This window comes from Stegostoma tigrinum, chromosome 24 (genome assembly GCF_030684315.1).
Source record: "Stegostoma tigrinum isolate sSteTig4 chromosome 24, sSteTig4.hap1, whole genome shotgun sequence".
In the NCBI taxonomy this organism is placed as follows: domain Eukaryota; kingdom Metazoa; phylum Chordata; class Chondrichthyes; order Orectolobiformes; family Stegostomatidae; genus Stegostoma; species Stegostoma tigrinum.
In genome coordinates, this window is record NC_081377.1 from 7,328,031 (window position 1) to 7,340,609 (window position 12,579).

Sequence of the window (12,579 nt, forward strand, 5' to 3'; positions counted from 1 at the left end):
AAATTCCCTCATACTTGGGATCATCCTAATTATCCTTCTACTATCAATGCCTTTCCTTAGCTAAGAGGACCACAGATGTTTACAGTGTTCCAGCTGTGGTCTGATGAGTGTTTTCTATTGTATTAGCAAGACATCCCTATTTTTATACACCATTCCCTTTGTCATGAAGGCCTACAGTCCATTCGCCTTCCCTATTACCTGCTGAACCTGGATGCTAGCTTTTGTAATTCATGCACATGGACCCCAAATCCCTCTGCAGCTTTCCCCATTTTAATAATAATCAACTCTTCTCTTCCTGGTGAAGGGTATAACCTTATATTTCCCACATTCTGTTTCCATCTGCTAAGTTTTTGTACATTTGGTAGATGCCCAACTCTGTCTTCTACTATGATAAAGTCATGGAATCCTTACAGTGCAATCGGGCTGTTTGGCCCATTGAGTTCACACCCACCCTGTGAAGTGCATCCCAGCCAGACCCACCCTGTACCCTATCACTGTAAGCCTGCATAGCCCATTGCCAATCTGTCTGACCTGTACATCTTTGGACTGTGGGAGGAAACTGTAGCAGATACAGTAAACCCACACAGGCCTGGAGAGAATGTGCAAACTTCACACAGACAGTCGTTTGAGACTGGAATTGAACTCAGGTCCCTGGAGCTGTGAGGCAGCAGTGCTAAACACTGAATGACCATGTGCCCCATTTTTATAGTTAGCAAATCCTCTATTCATGCTGATATGTTGCCACTAACACCATGGGATCTTGTGTTATTAAGTGTGGTACTTTATCAAATACCTTCTGAAAAACCAATGTATGACATCCACTGCATCCCCTTTATCTGTCTTGCTTGTTAACTCCACAAAGAATTTGGGTAAATTTTCCAGACATGATTTCTCTGTTACGAAGCCATGCTGACTCTGCATAGCCATATTATCTATTTCTAAATGCTCTGTATTATGTCCTTTGTAATAGACTGTAATCTCTTCTCAAGAACAAACATAAATTGAACTTGCCTATAGCTACCTTTTTTTGTCTCCTTCCCTATACACAATGAGGTTTTATATCAGCAGTTTTCCAATGGTCTAGGACTTCTCCACACTCCATGGATTCTTGGAAGATTACTACCTGGGCATCCACTATTTCTGTAGCTACTTCCATTAATATCCTAGGATGTATTACAACAGGTCCTTGGTAACTTCTGTTGCTAAAAGTATTTCCCCTCATTCTGACAGCTGGATCACAAGAGCTGTGTTGCCCAATAGCTGATGAGTGGAGACTGGGTCATAATTGACAAATAATAACCTTGGTCCTTATCTCTTCCAAAGGCATCTCGCAGTTGATCCTGGATCTGTCATGGGTACTTAGAGAAAGTCACGGTTTTCCTTTGTTTCCTTGTGAACTCATAATATTACTTTCATCTGTGTGATATTGAAATCTCGATGTTAAAAATCTCTTTGCCAGCAATGTCTGAATATAGTGACAGTAGTGGGTGTTTAAGTATGGTATATTATGCATTTGTAAGCTTAAAATTTACATTCCAATTATCTGTAAAGGAGTATTGGAGATAATTCACTATTTGATTAAGTTCTTGAGTTCTTAAGTTCTTTGCCTTTGCGTTCACAAAAAAAATGGCAGCTTTGAAAAATGATCAGGTTTCCTTAACATGCCTCATTTAATTTATTAAGTATGCGTGTTTGATTTTGTCTTGTGCTCTTGGGACTGAGGTAGATGAGTGACTCAGTGATTGACTAGTATCGCCTGTAAGATGAATACAGTGATGTCACAGAGCCTTTGTACAAGCAGGAACTTATTAAGGAGCTGATGGCAGAATGCAAACAGACCTGTGAAATGGCCATGGAAGCTGCACCATATTCAGGTAGAAACATTTCCGCTTTTTACAGAGTTGGTATCGTGGTTTGTACTACTGAGGTTTCCATTTATCAAGTGATCTCCTAATTGAGCACACAATATCTAATTTTAGTTTTGAACTAGGCAAACTCTGTACATGGGCATTGCTTCTCATTATCTGAATAGAAACCCACAGGGCTTTCTAAAGGAAAATTTTAAAAATGTTCAAGCTTCTATGTACAGAATTTACCAAGAAGTTGGAAAACTTGAGGCTCAGGGTGTTTGCACGAGAATTAGAAAGCTGCCTTTGCTGTTGCAGTAAATGTAAGTGCAAGTTTGTAATATTGCCACCCGCTTACCTCTTTTTCCATACCCCTGAAAAAGGATCAATTTCTAATTCATGGAGATTGAATATCAACGCTGGCTGCAATAAATTCTTTGTGATTTGCATTTTCGTAGAAGAAACTTTAGCAAAAAAATCAAATTAAATATTTCCAAACCAATCTTTGAAGAAAAAGCAGCTTAGTCAAAAACGTATGACAGTTTAAGCAAACTAAGATGAAAACTTATAATTCATTTCAGTGAAGTCTGTTGCCTGTTGCTGCTGTTTTCTTGCAGTGTTTTCACAGATCGTGTTATAACAGTGAGTACTTTCTGTATATTAGCTTTAATGCAGGACGGTTAAAATTTGTGGTTTAAATAGAGAATTTAGTGCTTTTGACATTGATCTATTTTGTTCACTTGGGGACGACCCCAGTGATAACATTATTATGTCAATTAACCTGTTATCTGTTCAGTTGTATGGCTGTTCAGTTAATGTTTCTTCAGCATGGGATTTATTTAACTGCACTGGGATGAATAGAAAGCAGCAGTTGGAACATTCACTCTGCTCTATTATATCCATAAAATGGTGTGATTACTTCTTGCTTGACAGGCAAACATTTATTTTGTGCCTGGTGGCCAGTTTTGTACGGAGCAATTTCCAAAATATCTGCTGTTCCCTGCTCACATGTTCAAGCATGAGGGAATGATTGGAGGATGGCTGAGGCAACCAGTCTGAGAGGTTACAGCAGTGGCATCTAATGTGATGGTTGAGTGGTAACTATCTCAGGGCAAACTAATCTTTCAGCCTGATTTGTCATTGTAAAGGAAAAATGTCTGTTTCTAACATGGGCTCCAGTACACTAATTATTAAAAATGTTTGGCAGTCAGTTTGACAGATCACATGTAAAATGACTCCACAGAGGGTGATGTCCTGTCACCAAGTCATCCTTTATTTACACATGCACAGTGCTTGACACTGGCCTGGCATTCTCAGAGTAAACAGAATCTCTGACATTTCTATTTATTTGTGTCAGCTCAGGATCCCTGATTGGACCAGATTAACATCCCCAGTCAGGGAACTCCTATGATGCTGGCTGATGTTGTTTCAATTACCTCAACATACTGCAAGCTTGTTATAAGCATGTGCATCTTGCTTATCATACTGCAGCTATTTGGAGGCTGCGAGAATGATCTCACTGAATATGTAAGCCTTCACATTCATGAGAAATACACAAGTTGTATTAGGTGCCTCATTGCCTGCATGAGTGTTTGTTATACTTGTATCTTGGAACTGAAGCTTGAGGAATATGTAGGCCCACTTTCTGATGTATACTATCCCTATATGTATTCCCTGTAAATCATCACTTGAGTATTTGCAATCTGAACTATTTTCAGCCAGAAGTGCTGAGTAGATGATTCATCTCAGCACCCTCTGGTGGTCCCTGACATCACAGATACCAGTCTTCAGCCAATTTGATTCATTCACCGTCGTATCAGGAAGTAGTTGGGCGCACTGGAAACTGCAGAGTTTGTGGGCCCTGACAGCATTCCAGCAGCAGTACTAAAGACTTCTGTTGCACCCCTTGTCAAGCTGTTCCAGTCAACAACAACATTGTCATCTGGATGTAAGTTTGCTTGCTGAGCTGGAAGGTTCGTTTTCAGACGTTTCGTCACCATTCTAGGTAACATCATCAGTGAGCCTCCGGTGAAGCGCTGGTGTTATGTCCCGCTTTCTATTTATCTGTTTAGGTTTCCTTGGGTTGGTGATGTCATTTCTGTTCTTTTTCTCAGAGGGTGGTAGATGGGCTCCAAATCAATGTGTTTGTTGATGGAGTTCTGGATTGGAATGCCATGCTTCTAGGAATTTTTGTGCGTGTCTCTGTTTGGCTTGTCCTAGGATGGATGTGTTGTCTCAATCAAAGTGCTGTCCTTCCTTATCTGTATGTAAGGATACTAGTGATAGTGGGCCATGTCTTTTTGTAGCTAGTTGATGTTCATGTATCCCGGTGGCTAGCTTTCTCCCTGTTTGTCCAATGTAGTGTTTGTCACAGTTCTTGCAAGGTATTTTGTAGATGACGTTCGTTTTGCTTGTTGTCTGTATAGGTTTTTTGAAAGTTCATTAGCTGCTGTTTTAGTGTGTTGGTGATTTTGTGGGCTACCGTGATGCCAAGAGGTCTGAGTAGTCTGGCAGTCATTTCGGAAATGTCTTTGATGTAGGGGAGAGTGGTTATGGTTTCTGGGCACGTTTTGTCAGTTTGTTTGGGTTTGTTGCTGAGAAATCGGCGGACGGTGTTCATTGGGTACCCGTTCTTTTTGAATACGCTGTATAGGTGATTTTCTTCTGCTCTTCGTAGTTCCTCTGTGCTGCAGCGTGTGGTGGCTCGTCATCTACCCTGCAAATTGGAAAATTGCCCAGCTATGTCATGTCCACAAAAAAAAGTACAAATCCAATCTGACCATTTACCTCTGTCAGTCTTCTCTTGATCATAGTAAAGTGAGGGAGGGAGTGTTATCAACAATGCTATCAAAAGACAGCTGCTCATCAATAACCTGCTCAGTGATGTCCAGTTCCGATTCCGCCAGGGTCACTCAGCTCCTGACCCTTATTACAGCTTTGGCCCAAGGCTGGACAACATAGCTCCATTCCAGAGGTGAGATGGAGCAACATTGACCATGTGTGGCACCAGGGAACCCAAACTAAATTGGAATCGATGGAAATCAGAGAGAAAATTGTCTGCTGATTGGAGTCATACTTGGCACATAAGAAGATGGTTGTGACTGTTGGTCATCTCAGCTCCAGGATATCTCTGCAGGAGTTCCTTAGGTGTTGTCCTAGGCCCAGTCATCATCAGCTACTTTATGAATGACCTTTCTTCCATTACAAGGCCAGAAGTAGGAATGTTCACCGATAATTGCACATGTTCGGCACTATTTGCGACTCCTCAGATTCTGAAGCAGACCGTGTTCAAATTCAACAAGACCTGGATAATATCCAGGTCGGGATGAGAAGTGACATGTAATGTTCACACCACATAAATACCAGATAATAACTATAACAAGTAAGAGACAATCTGGCCACTGCTCCATGGCATTCAATGGCATCACCATCATTGACCACGATCAACATCCTGGGGATTACCATCAACCAGGCAAGTTGTGAATTGTTCTTTACCAAGTGGGAGCAGCCACTCATTGTGATTTTCAGGCACATCCTTACGAGCCCTGGAGAACTCCTCTTAATTAGCCTGGAAACAGGTGCCGTGTCCAGTCAAAAATGATGGATGACCTCTCAAAATTGGAGTGTTAAACAGAGGCCTTCTAACCTGAGAGGAGCAGCGGGTGCAGGAGATGGCAGGTAAATGACAGGATGCTTGCCCATAGCTGCACTCTGAACTGTTTTAAAACTTCAAATTAAAAAAAGGCCAGGCTATACCGTCAGGTGGAGGGGAAATGCCTCCACAGGGCAACCATCATTGGCTGATCTGGTATCCAGACAGACAGCGATGGTCTGGGGGCTTGCCCAATGATCTGCTGCTGGGTGTCCACCTAACTAGAATATTTTAGCTGACCTCTTTTAATTGTGCTTGGCAAGGTCTAACTAAAGAAGCTTAATTGGCTGTACGCTTCATGCAGGTGAGTCGCCCTGTTTGTCCTGAACTTGTCTCAGTAAAATTACTTGGGAATGAAGTTGGGAAACTGGCATTTTATGGTTGTATCTCCTTGGAATTAAAACCCAGCAGGACCTGAAAATCCTGTCCAGCAAACTTAATGATCAAAATACATCTCAGAGTCTGAAACCAATATCTGGATGCTCCAACTCGTGACATTTGATAAGTCTGCAGAGGATTTCAACAGTATGGAGGTGTGAAAGGACCAACCAAGATCTTGTCAAATGACAGAACAGGCATGAAGTGCTTTGTCAGATTCTGCTCCAGGGAAGAAGTTTAGGTAATATATAAAGCTGTTAATTTATCTATTTTGAGACAGTTTTAATGTGGTTTAATATGTTTTACTAAGTCCAACATTGAAGGTTTTGACCCCAAACCAGGATGTGTGAAGAGTGCTGCATTGTTGGAGACACCATTCTTTAGAAAAAGCAGTACATTTTTTGGAAGGACTGCAAAGGTCTCCATTGCATTATTCCTTTATGAATCACTGAGGATAAATCATTTGCTAACATGTTTTAGGAGCTGCTGTTGCTGGAATCTTTGTATATAAATGTGGGTCACCATTGCTGCCTGAGAACATTCACCACATTTTGAAAGTATCTCGATGTGAAGTCTGTTGAATTATCTCTCAAAAACATGAGTAACCACATAAATGCAAGCACTTCCTTTTCATTCAGCAGTATTTTTTGCTTGTGTGGTTTACTAGGGTGCTGTTGTTGATTGTTTCTGGCAAAGAAACTGTTAGCAGTTACACAACTAATGTCAGACATCTATTTCTTTAGCAATAGTTACTTTACCTTCAAAAACTAAACCCCTTTATGTTTGCTTAGCTAATACTTTGTTGCCTGGTGTGTTTTCATGGTATGTTAATTATGCTGTTAAGATACACAAGCAAAGAGTATTTGCAATTAAGAGCCTTAGAAGGAGAGACTGCTGAACCAAGAGGACGTTCAGTTGAAGGCCGGCCTATGTGATGCTGCATTGAGAAATTAAGAATATTGTCAAGGAACATGGTCATGTCTAGTTTCATTCTTGACAAATTGGCTGGATATCATTTTAACACAGCAGTATCTTTAAGGAATGCTTTTTGGACCATATGTGGGCCTAGCCTTCTCAAAACATAGATTCCAGTTTTGTTCAAAGTAATCTGATACTTCTGAGTCCACAAAAGCTGATAAGCCCCCTTATTTAAATACCAACTGCAGGCAACATTTTCCAATTGACATTAGTTGGAGATATAATTTATTCTTGCCTCTCCTAAAAGGCTGGCTGCTTCATTAACTTCAAGCCTCTTACCAAGTTGAACCATAAGAGTGAAGTTGGGGTATGTACATTTGTATAGCTAACTTATTAAATTATAGTTTAAACTCACATGTTTTGTAAGGCGTAAAGTTGGCTCCAGCCTGCATGGGGATGGTGGTGGTGGAATTGAGCGATCAAATCTCGTTATCGTTAATGTGATCCAAACGGCAACCATGTAGTGAACTGGACAATTCCACCCTACCCAACAACCTTCACCACCTCCAGCGCTAAACAGTATTTCTGCTAAAATCTCTTGTTCTATGTGGATGCAGACTTCACTCAGTTCAGCATTTGTGCAACGGAGATGATGCTGGCAACAACACATTCATATAAATGTAACAGCACTGGACAGTTACGGATGGGCAACAAATGCTGACTTAGCCAGTGACACTTGTATCCCATGAATGAACTTCTAATAGAAATGTGACATTTCAATCCAGTGCTCAGTTTTTCAAAATGCTTTTGTTGGGCCAGAGCTCTGACTGCCTTGTGAGGCTGCGTTCATGGGGAGGGACAGGAGCTAAGCTCCTAATACTGCTACAAACATGGGACTTGCCATGTCTCTATCTGAATGAGACCCAGTGTTTCAGTTAAGCACGGTTAATGATGTATGGTTTACTAGGGTGCTGTTCGTGGTGAACTCATAAGGCCTTAATTTTACCATTCTTCAAGGCCTCACATTTTTCCCTTTTAACGTGGAGCCATCAGGTCATGCAGCACAGTGGCAGATCTTTTGGTCCAACTTGTCCTTGCTGACCAGGCATCCCAATCTAACTTAGTATCATTTGCCAGCATTTTGCTGATATCCTACAAAACCCTTATTCATGTACCCATCCTGGTGCCTTTTAAATGTTGTAGTTGTACCAGCCTCCACCACTTCCTGTGGCAGCCAATTCCAACATGTACCACCCTCTGCATGGAAAAGTTGCCAGTCAGGTCCTCTTTTAAATCTTTCCCCTCTCACCTTAAATCTATGTCCTCTAGTTTTGGACTTTCCACCCTAGTAAAAATACCTTGGCTATTCACCCTATCCGTGACCCTCATGATTTTATAAACCTCTGTAAGGCTATCCCTCAGGCCCAGCCTATTCAGCCTCTCCCAAACTGATGTTGTCAAATTGTGTTTCTGTTTTTTTTACCTTTTTCTACCTATAATATGTATGTCGTGTTTGTGACTTTGTCTATCTGTGACTTTAAGGAAGATTTTAAGAAGTGATAGAATTTAAATCGCAGGGTTATAAAAAGTCAATTGATAACTTCTAATTTGTCATTGGCAAAAGGCAATCTGTTCGTAATAAACAGGTATTTTCTTGTTAAGTACAGAATCTAGCTGTTTTCTTTTAATGTCAGTCAGATGGCTTGATGACATCAGTACACAATTCCAGGAAAGGTGGAGCTTAATTTCCACCACACAGCCGAGTAAGTTGTGACAATATAAAAGTATGAAACACAGCAAGATGTGCCAAATGATTCCAGCAAGGAGGAGTTGCACCTAAACAAAGGCAAGGCAATGAGCTTGGTTAAGGAGAAATAGTGTGAATATATGTGGTTTGTTTTGGAGGCTTTTGAAGAAGGAGACTAATCTAACAAGGCTAGAAGGCTGGGGCATTAATTCCAAAGTACAATGTGGGTCTCTGCGCTGACCTAAACTAAGCAGATTTGTATCCCATCAATCTGTAAGCCATCAATATGAAATGGTCTTGAACTGTATATTTCATGTGTGGGCCAACATTCTAGGCTAAACCAACGAACAAACTTTCTATGGTGATATATTTATCTTCTGTGAATTGATTTAATTCAGGTATTGTCCTTATGTGAATTAATTGTCCAATGATTGAATTAGTCTATTCTGAATAAAGTGTGATTACTTTTACCTGCAAGAAAATTTTAATCATTGATATTTGATTATATTTGCAATGTTTGACCGTTATTGTATTTTCACTAATCATTTTCAAATTAATGCCATCACATGATGACTCCACTTCTAATTAGTATCAGGGTTTGAATCTAAAATATACTCAGTTTTACAATAAAATATTAGATCAGCAAACTGTTGAATTTGACTATCTTTGGACTCCAATTCTACTGCATATCTTCCTCTTCAAAACACACTGAAACCTCAATAATCTTGAGAGTTTGGCCATTGCATGGTGCTGGCTCTACTCTGCACGTCCGACTGTATGACATGACTCTGTTTAGCCACTGGAATACAGGAACAAACAGTTGCATTTAGAATTAAAACTCAGTCAGGCCAATTTTCATATTTCAAAACTTGAGTAGCATTTATGTCTCTAATGCAAATTGCAGTGTCTGTTGTCTCTTCTCTTCACATTGTTCCAAGATATCCAGGGAAGGCTGGATTGCCTGTAACTGGCAGTAGCTTAAGTCCTCTTTGGTAGCAAGTGAAATTGGTGTTCCAAGACTTTGGTCACATGTTCATTCAGAACCTGCAGTAAGTGACTGACAGTATTGAGATGTAACGTAAGCTAGGGTTGTTTTCATGCAGAATTTTTCCAGATCTCTCTCTTTAAGTCTGCAAATATTTTTAACAATTCAATTATTGTACTTTCAGTGCAAAGTGATATAGAGGAATTGGCTCTGATCAGGACCAACCTGTGATCTTATCTCAAAAGCAGTGGAGTGAAGGACCCTTTTGGCCAGGTTGCCTTGCAGATATTTGTTTAATGAACCTTGAGACATGGGCATCGTTGGCTGACCAACATTTATTCTCCTTTAGAAGGTGATGGTGAGCTGCCTTCTTGACAGTCCATGTGCTGTCGGTTGACTTAGTGTGCTGTTAGGCAGGGAATAGCAAGATTTTGACCCTGCACCAGTGAAGAAATGGTGATATATTTCTAAATCAGGATGGTGAGTGGCTTGGAGGGGAACTTGTAGATGGTGGTGCTGCAGGTAGCCCTGTATCTGCTGCCCTTGTCCTTCTGTTTGGAAGTGGTTTTGGGTTTGGAAAGTCTGTCCAAGAATCTTCAGTGAATTTCTGCAGAGTATCTTGTAGATAGTATACAGTGCTGCAATTGGACATTGGTGGTGGAGGAAGTAGATCCGAGGCTTGGAATATGGCTGTATATTTGTGCTGGCATCACGTTATCCTTAAAACAAAAATGTTCCTGGTGTTTGTTGGAATTGTTGGATTCTTGAGAAACCACAGTTCAAAATATCACGTTGCCAGGCAAATGTAGAGTTTTTGCATAATTGTTGGAATGCCAAATGTTCCGAACATTTTCCTGCCAAATTGCAGCTACATGCTTAAAGTCACCTGCTAACTGAATGCAAACTGGCTTCTGCCTTTATCAGACTCTCAGAAATGGAATGGTTGAACAGCCTGATAAACTGAACATGTGTAGACAAATGGCAGACTTTTGCTCCAACCTTCTGGATCGAGTTTTGTTGTATAATTGGCCACGTTATGTACAATACATCCCATGTTATAGTGTATAGAATAGTTGGCATTCTGGGACTTTTATGTAGATTTTCAGATAGACCATTGTCTGGGAATATTAACTTGATTAGAAATTAGAGACCTGTGAAAGCTAATTCCTTTACCATTTACTGTTATAATTCGAATAGGGCTGTACTATCGCAGACTTTGGTGACTATTTTAAGAGATATTTGTACAATGTTTCAGGTTGCTACCTCCATTTTCTGAGTGCTTGATATTTCTACCTGACCAGCTGTTCCTGTTCTTTTTGAAGGAATGTGCCTCCTATTTGAAGAAGTAGGCCCCAGATGTGTATGTTTCTGTTGTTTCTCTGGATAACTGCTTATGAAAGGAGTTGGTGTGTAGAACAGCAAGACAAATTTGCACCAGATAAAACTATACTTAGTTATGCAGTAATCTTAGAAATATGCCAGAACCTATATGTAAAAATGTGCACCAAATGAAGACCCCCTTGTCAATATCTATTAACTGGATAGTGTCAGAGATAGGATCTCTTTTGCAACTAAGGGTCTGCATCTAGCACTCTTGTGACCGAGTAATGTTGCTGCAGTTGCTCAAGGTTTGAATTTATCTGTGCTCTATTTCCTTTTCTCCATAATCTCTGAGATTATCAATTATTGCTGGATCGTTCATACTTTACGCGTGGACAAGACCAAAAGAGAAATCATTGATAGCTACATCGAAGTTATTTGATGATTGCCTCCATAAAGTTGATCATAAACTTAATATTTTTGCTAAATGCAGGATATCTCACTTTGTTTTTGTGGTTGATTTAGGCTGCAGTGTCTGAGCTCATTTCCTGCAATGTTTATTCTTTCTATTGATATTCAAAAAGAAACTTCCCTTGCATACTGCTTGGAAGGTTCCAGTTTCACATATTTCATACATGTCAGAAAGGAAATCCACTGGACTGTTAACCCAATTCAAAAATACAGTGGCTAAGTAACAAAACTACTCTGGAAATGTCATCTACATTTAATGCTGAGCCAGATGTTAGCATGCACAGACAAAATACAATAGTTTGTTAGTTAGTTCCCATTTTTTTTAAAAAAAGGCCCAAGATCAGCCAGAGCAGACATGAGTGGTAGCATGATGTTGCTATTTCTTGACAGATATAAACTAGATATGAATCATCCTGTTTTTAACATTTGCCGCTGGGTAATTTCAAGTGAAGATACTCTCATCATTTTGAAGCAAGGGAATATTATTCTGTAATTGACTTGTTAAGGCCTTACTGAACTCTGAAGTGGTAGTTAGAAACATTAGACCTTCTTAGGAACATAAGCTATTTCGGCACCGATCCCGTCCTGTTTGTTTATCAGCTGACAAGCCTTTTTGTCCTAGTTAGTTCATAATGACAGATCTGTGCAGAATGCCACGTAGGAATAGCAAATGTGCACACAATGAATTTCAAGACTTTGCTCGATGATAGCAAGCACTCTTGCTTTTGAGTCAGTGTGTCAAGTTCCACTGCACAGACATGAGCTTATTATCTGGGATGACATCATGTTGCAGTTCTATGAGTGCTGTCTGTCAGATGAGATGTAAAACTAAAGGAGAGCAGGACAGTTCTTCTGTTTTCCTTCTAGAGTTTGCCTGACATAAGCAGGTTATCTGATAACTGGTATCATTGTTGCTTATGGAAATTTGCTGTGCTTCGGTTGGCAGCTTCATTTTCTTGTTTCTTAAACATACTTCATTAGTGTGAGGAACGTCTGAATATGACGGTAAGTTATTTCTAAGGCTCTGTTTGTCTTGACTATTTATATTTCACAGTTCATTTTTATGAATGGCCAGTTTATTCCAATCTAGTAAGGAATATTAAGCTATTCTGAGAAAATTTTTCACATTTTAAGGTAACTCATCTTTGAAACAGCCCTAGATAACTAATTGGCTTGGAACTCTGGAGGTAGTTCAAGAGAGAATGATACAGTTGAATTTATTTTACGAATTCAAAGGTTTTAGAATGCAGATAATATGGGG

The 12,579-nt window shown here is 40.0% G+C and overlaps 1 protein-coding gene across 4 annotated transcripts in view; it reads left to right on the forward strand.

Moving 5' to 3' along the window:
• inpp5b (inositol polyphosphate-5-phosphatase B) overlaps positions 1-12,579 on the forward strand; it is a 172,061-nt gene that overhangs the window by 55,774 nt on the left and 103,708 nt on the right. The window contains exon 1 of one of the 4 annotated variants that reach the window (XM_048558258.2): positions 1,771-1,874. The exons of 2 other annotated variants lie outside the window; for them this stretch is intronic. In XM_048558258.2, the coding sequence (XP_048414215.1) occupies positions 1,820-1,874 (55 nt within the window). In that variant the 5' untranslated portion in view covers positions 1,771-1,819. Of the gene's footprint in view, positions 1-1,770; positions 1,875-12,252; positions 12,324-12,579 lie in introns of those variants that run through there. One more of the 4 variants, XM_048558259.2, reaches the window with a different exon arrangement.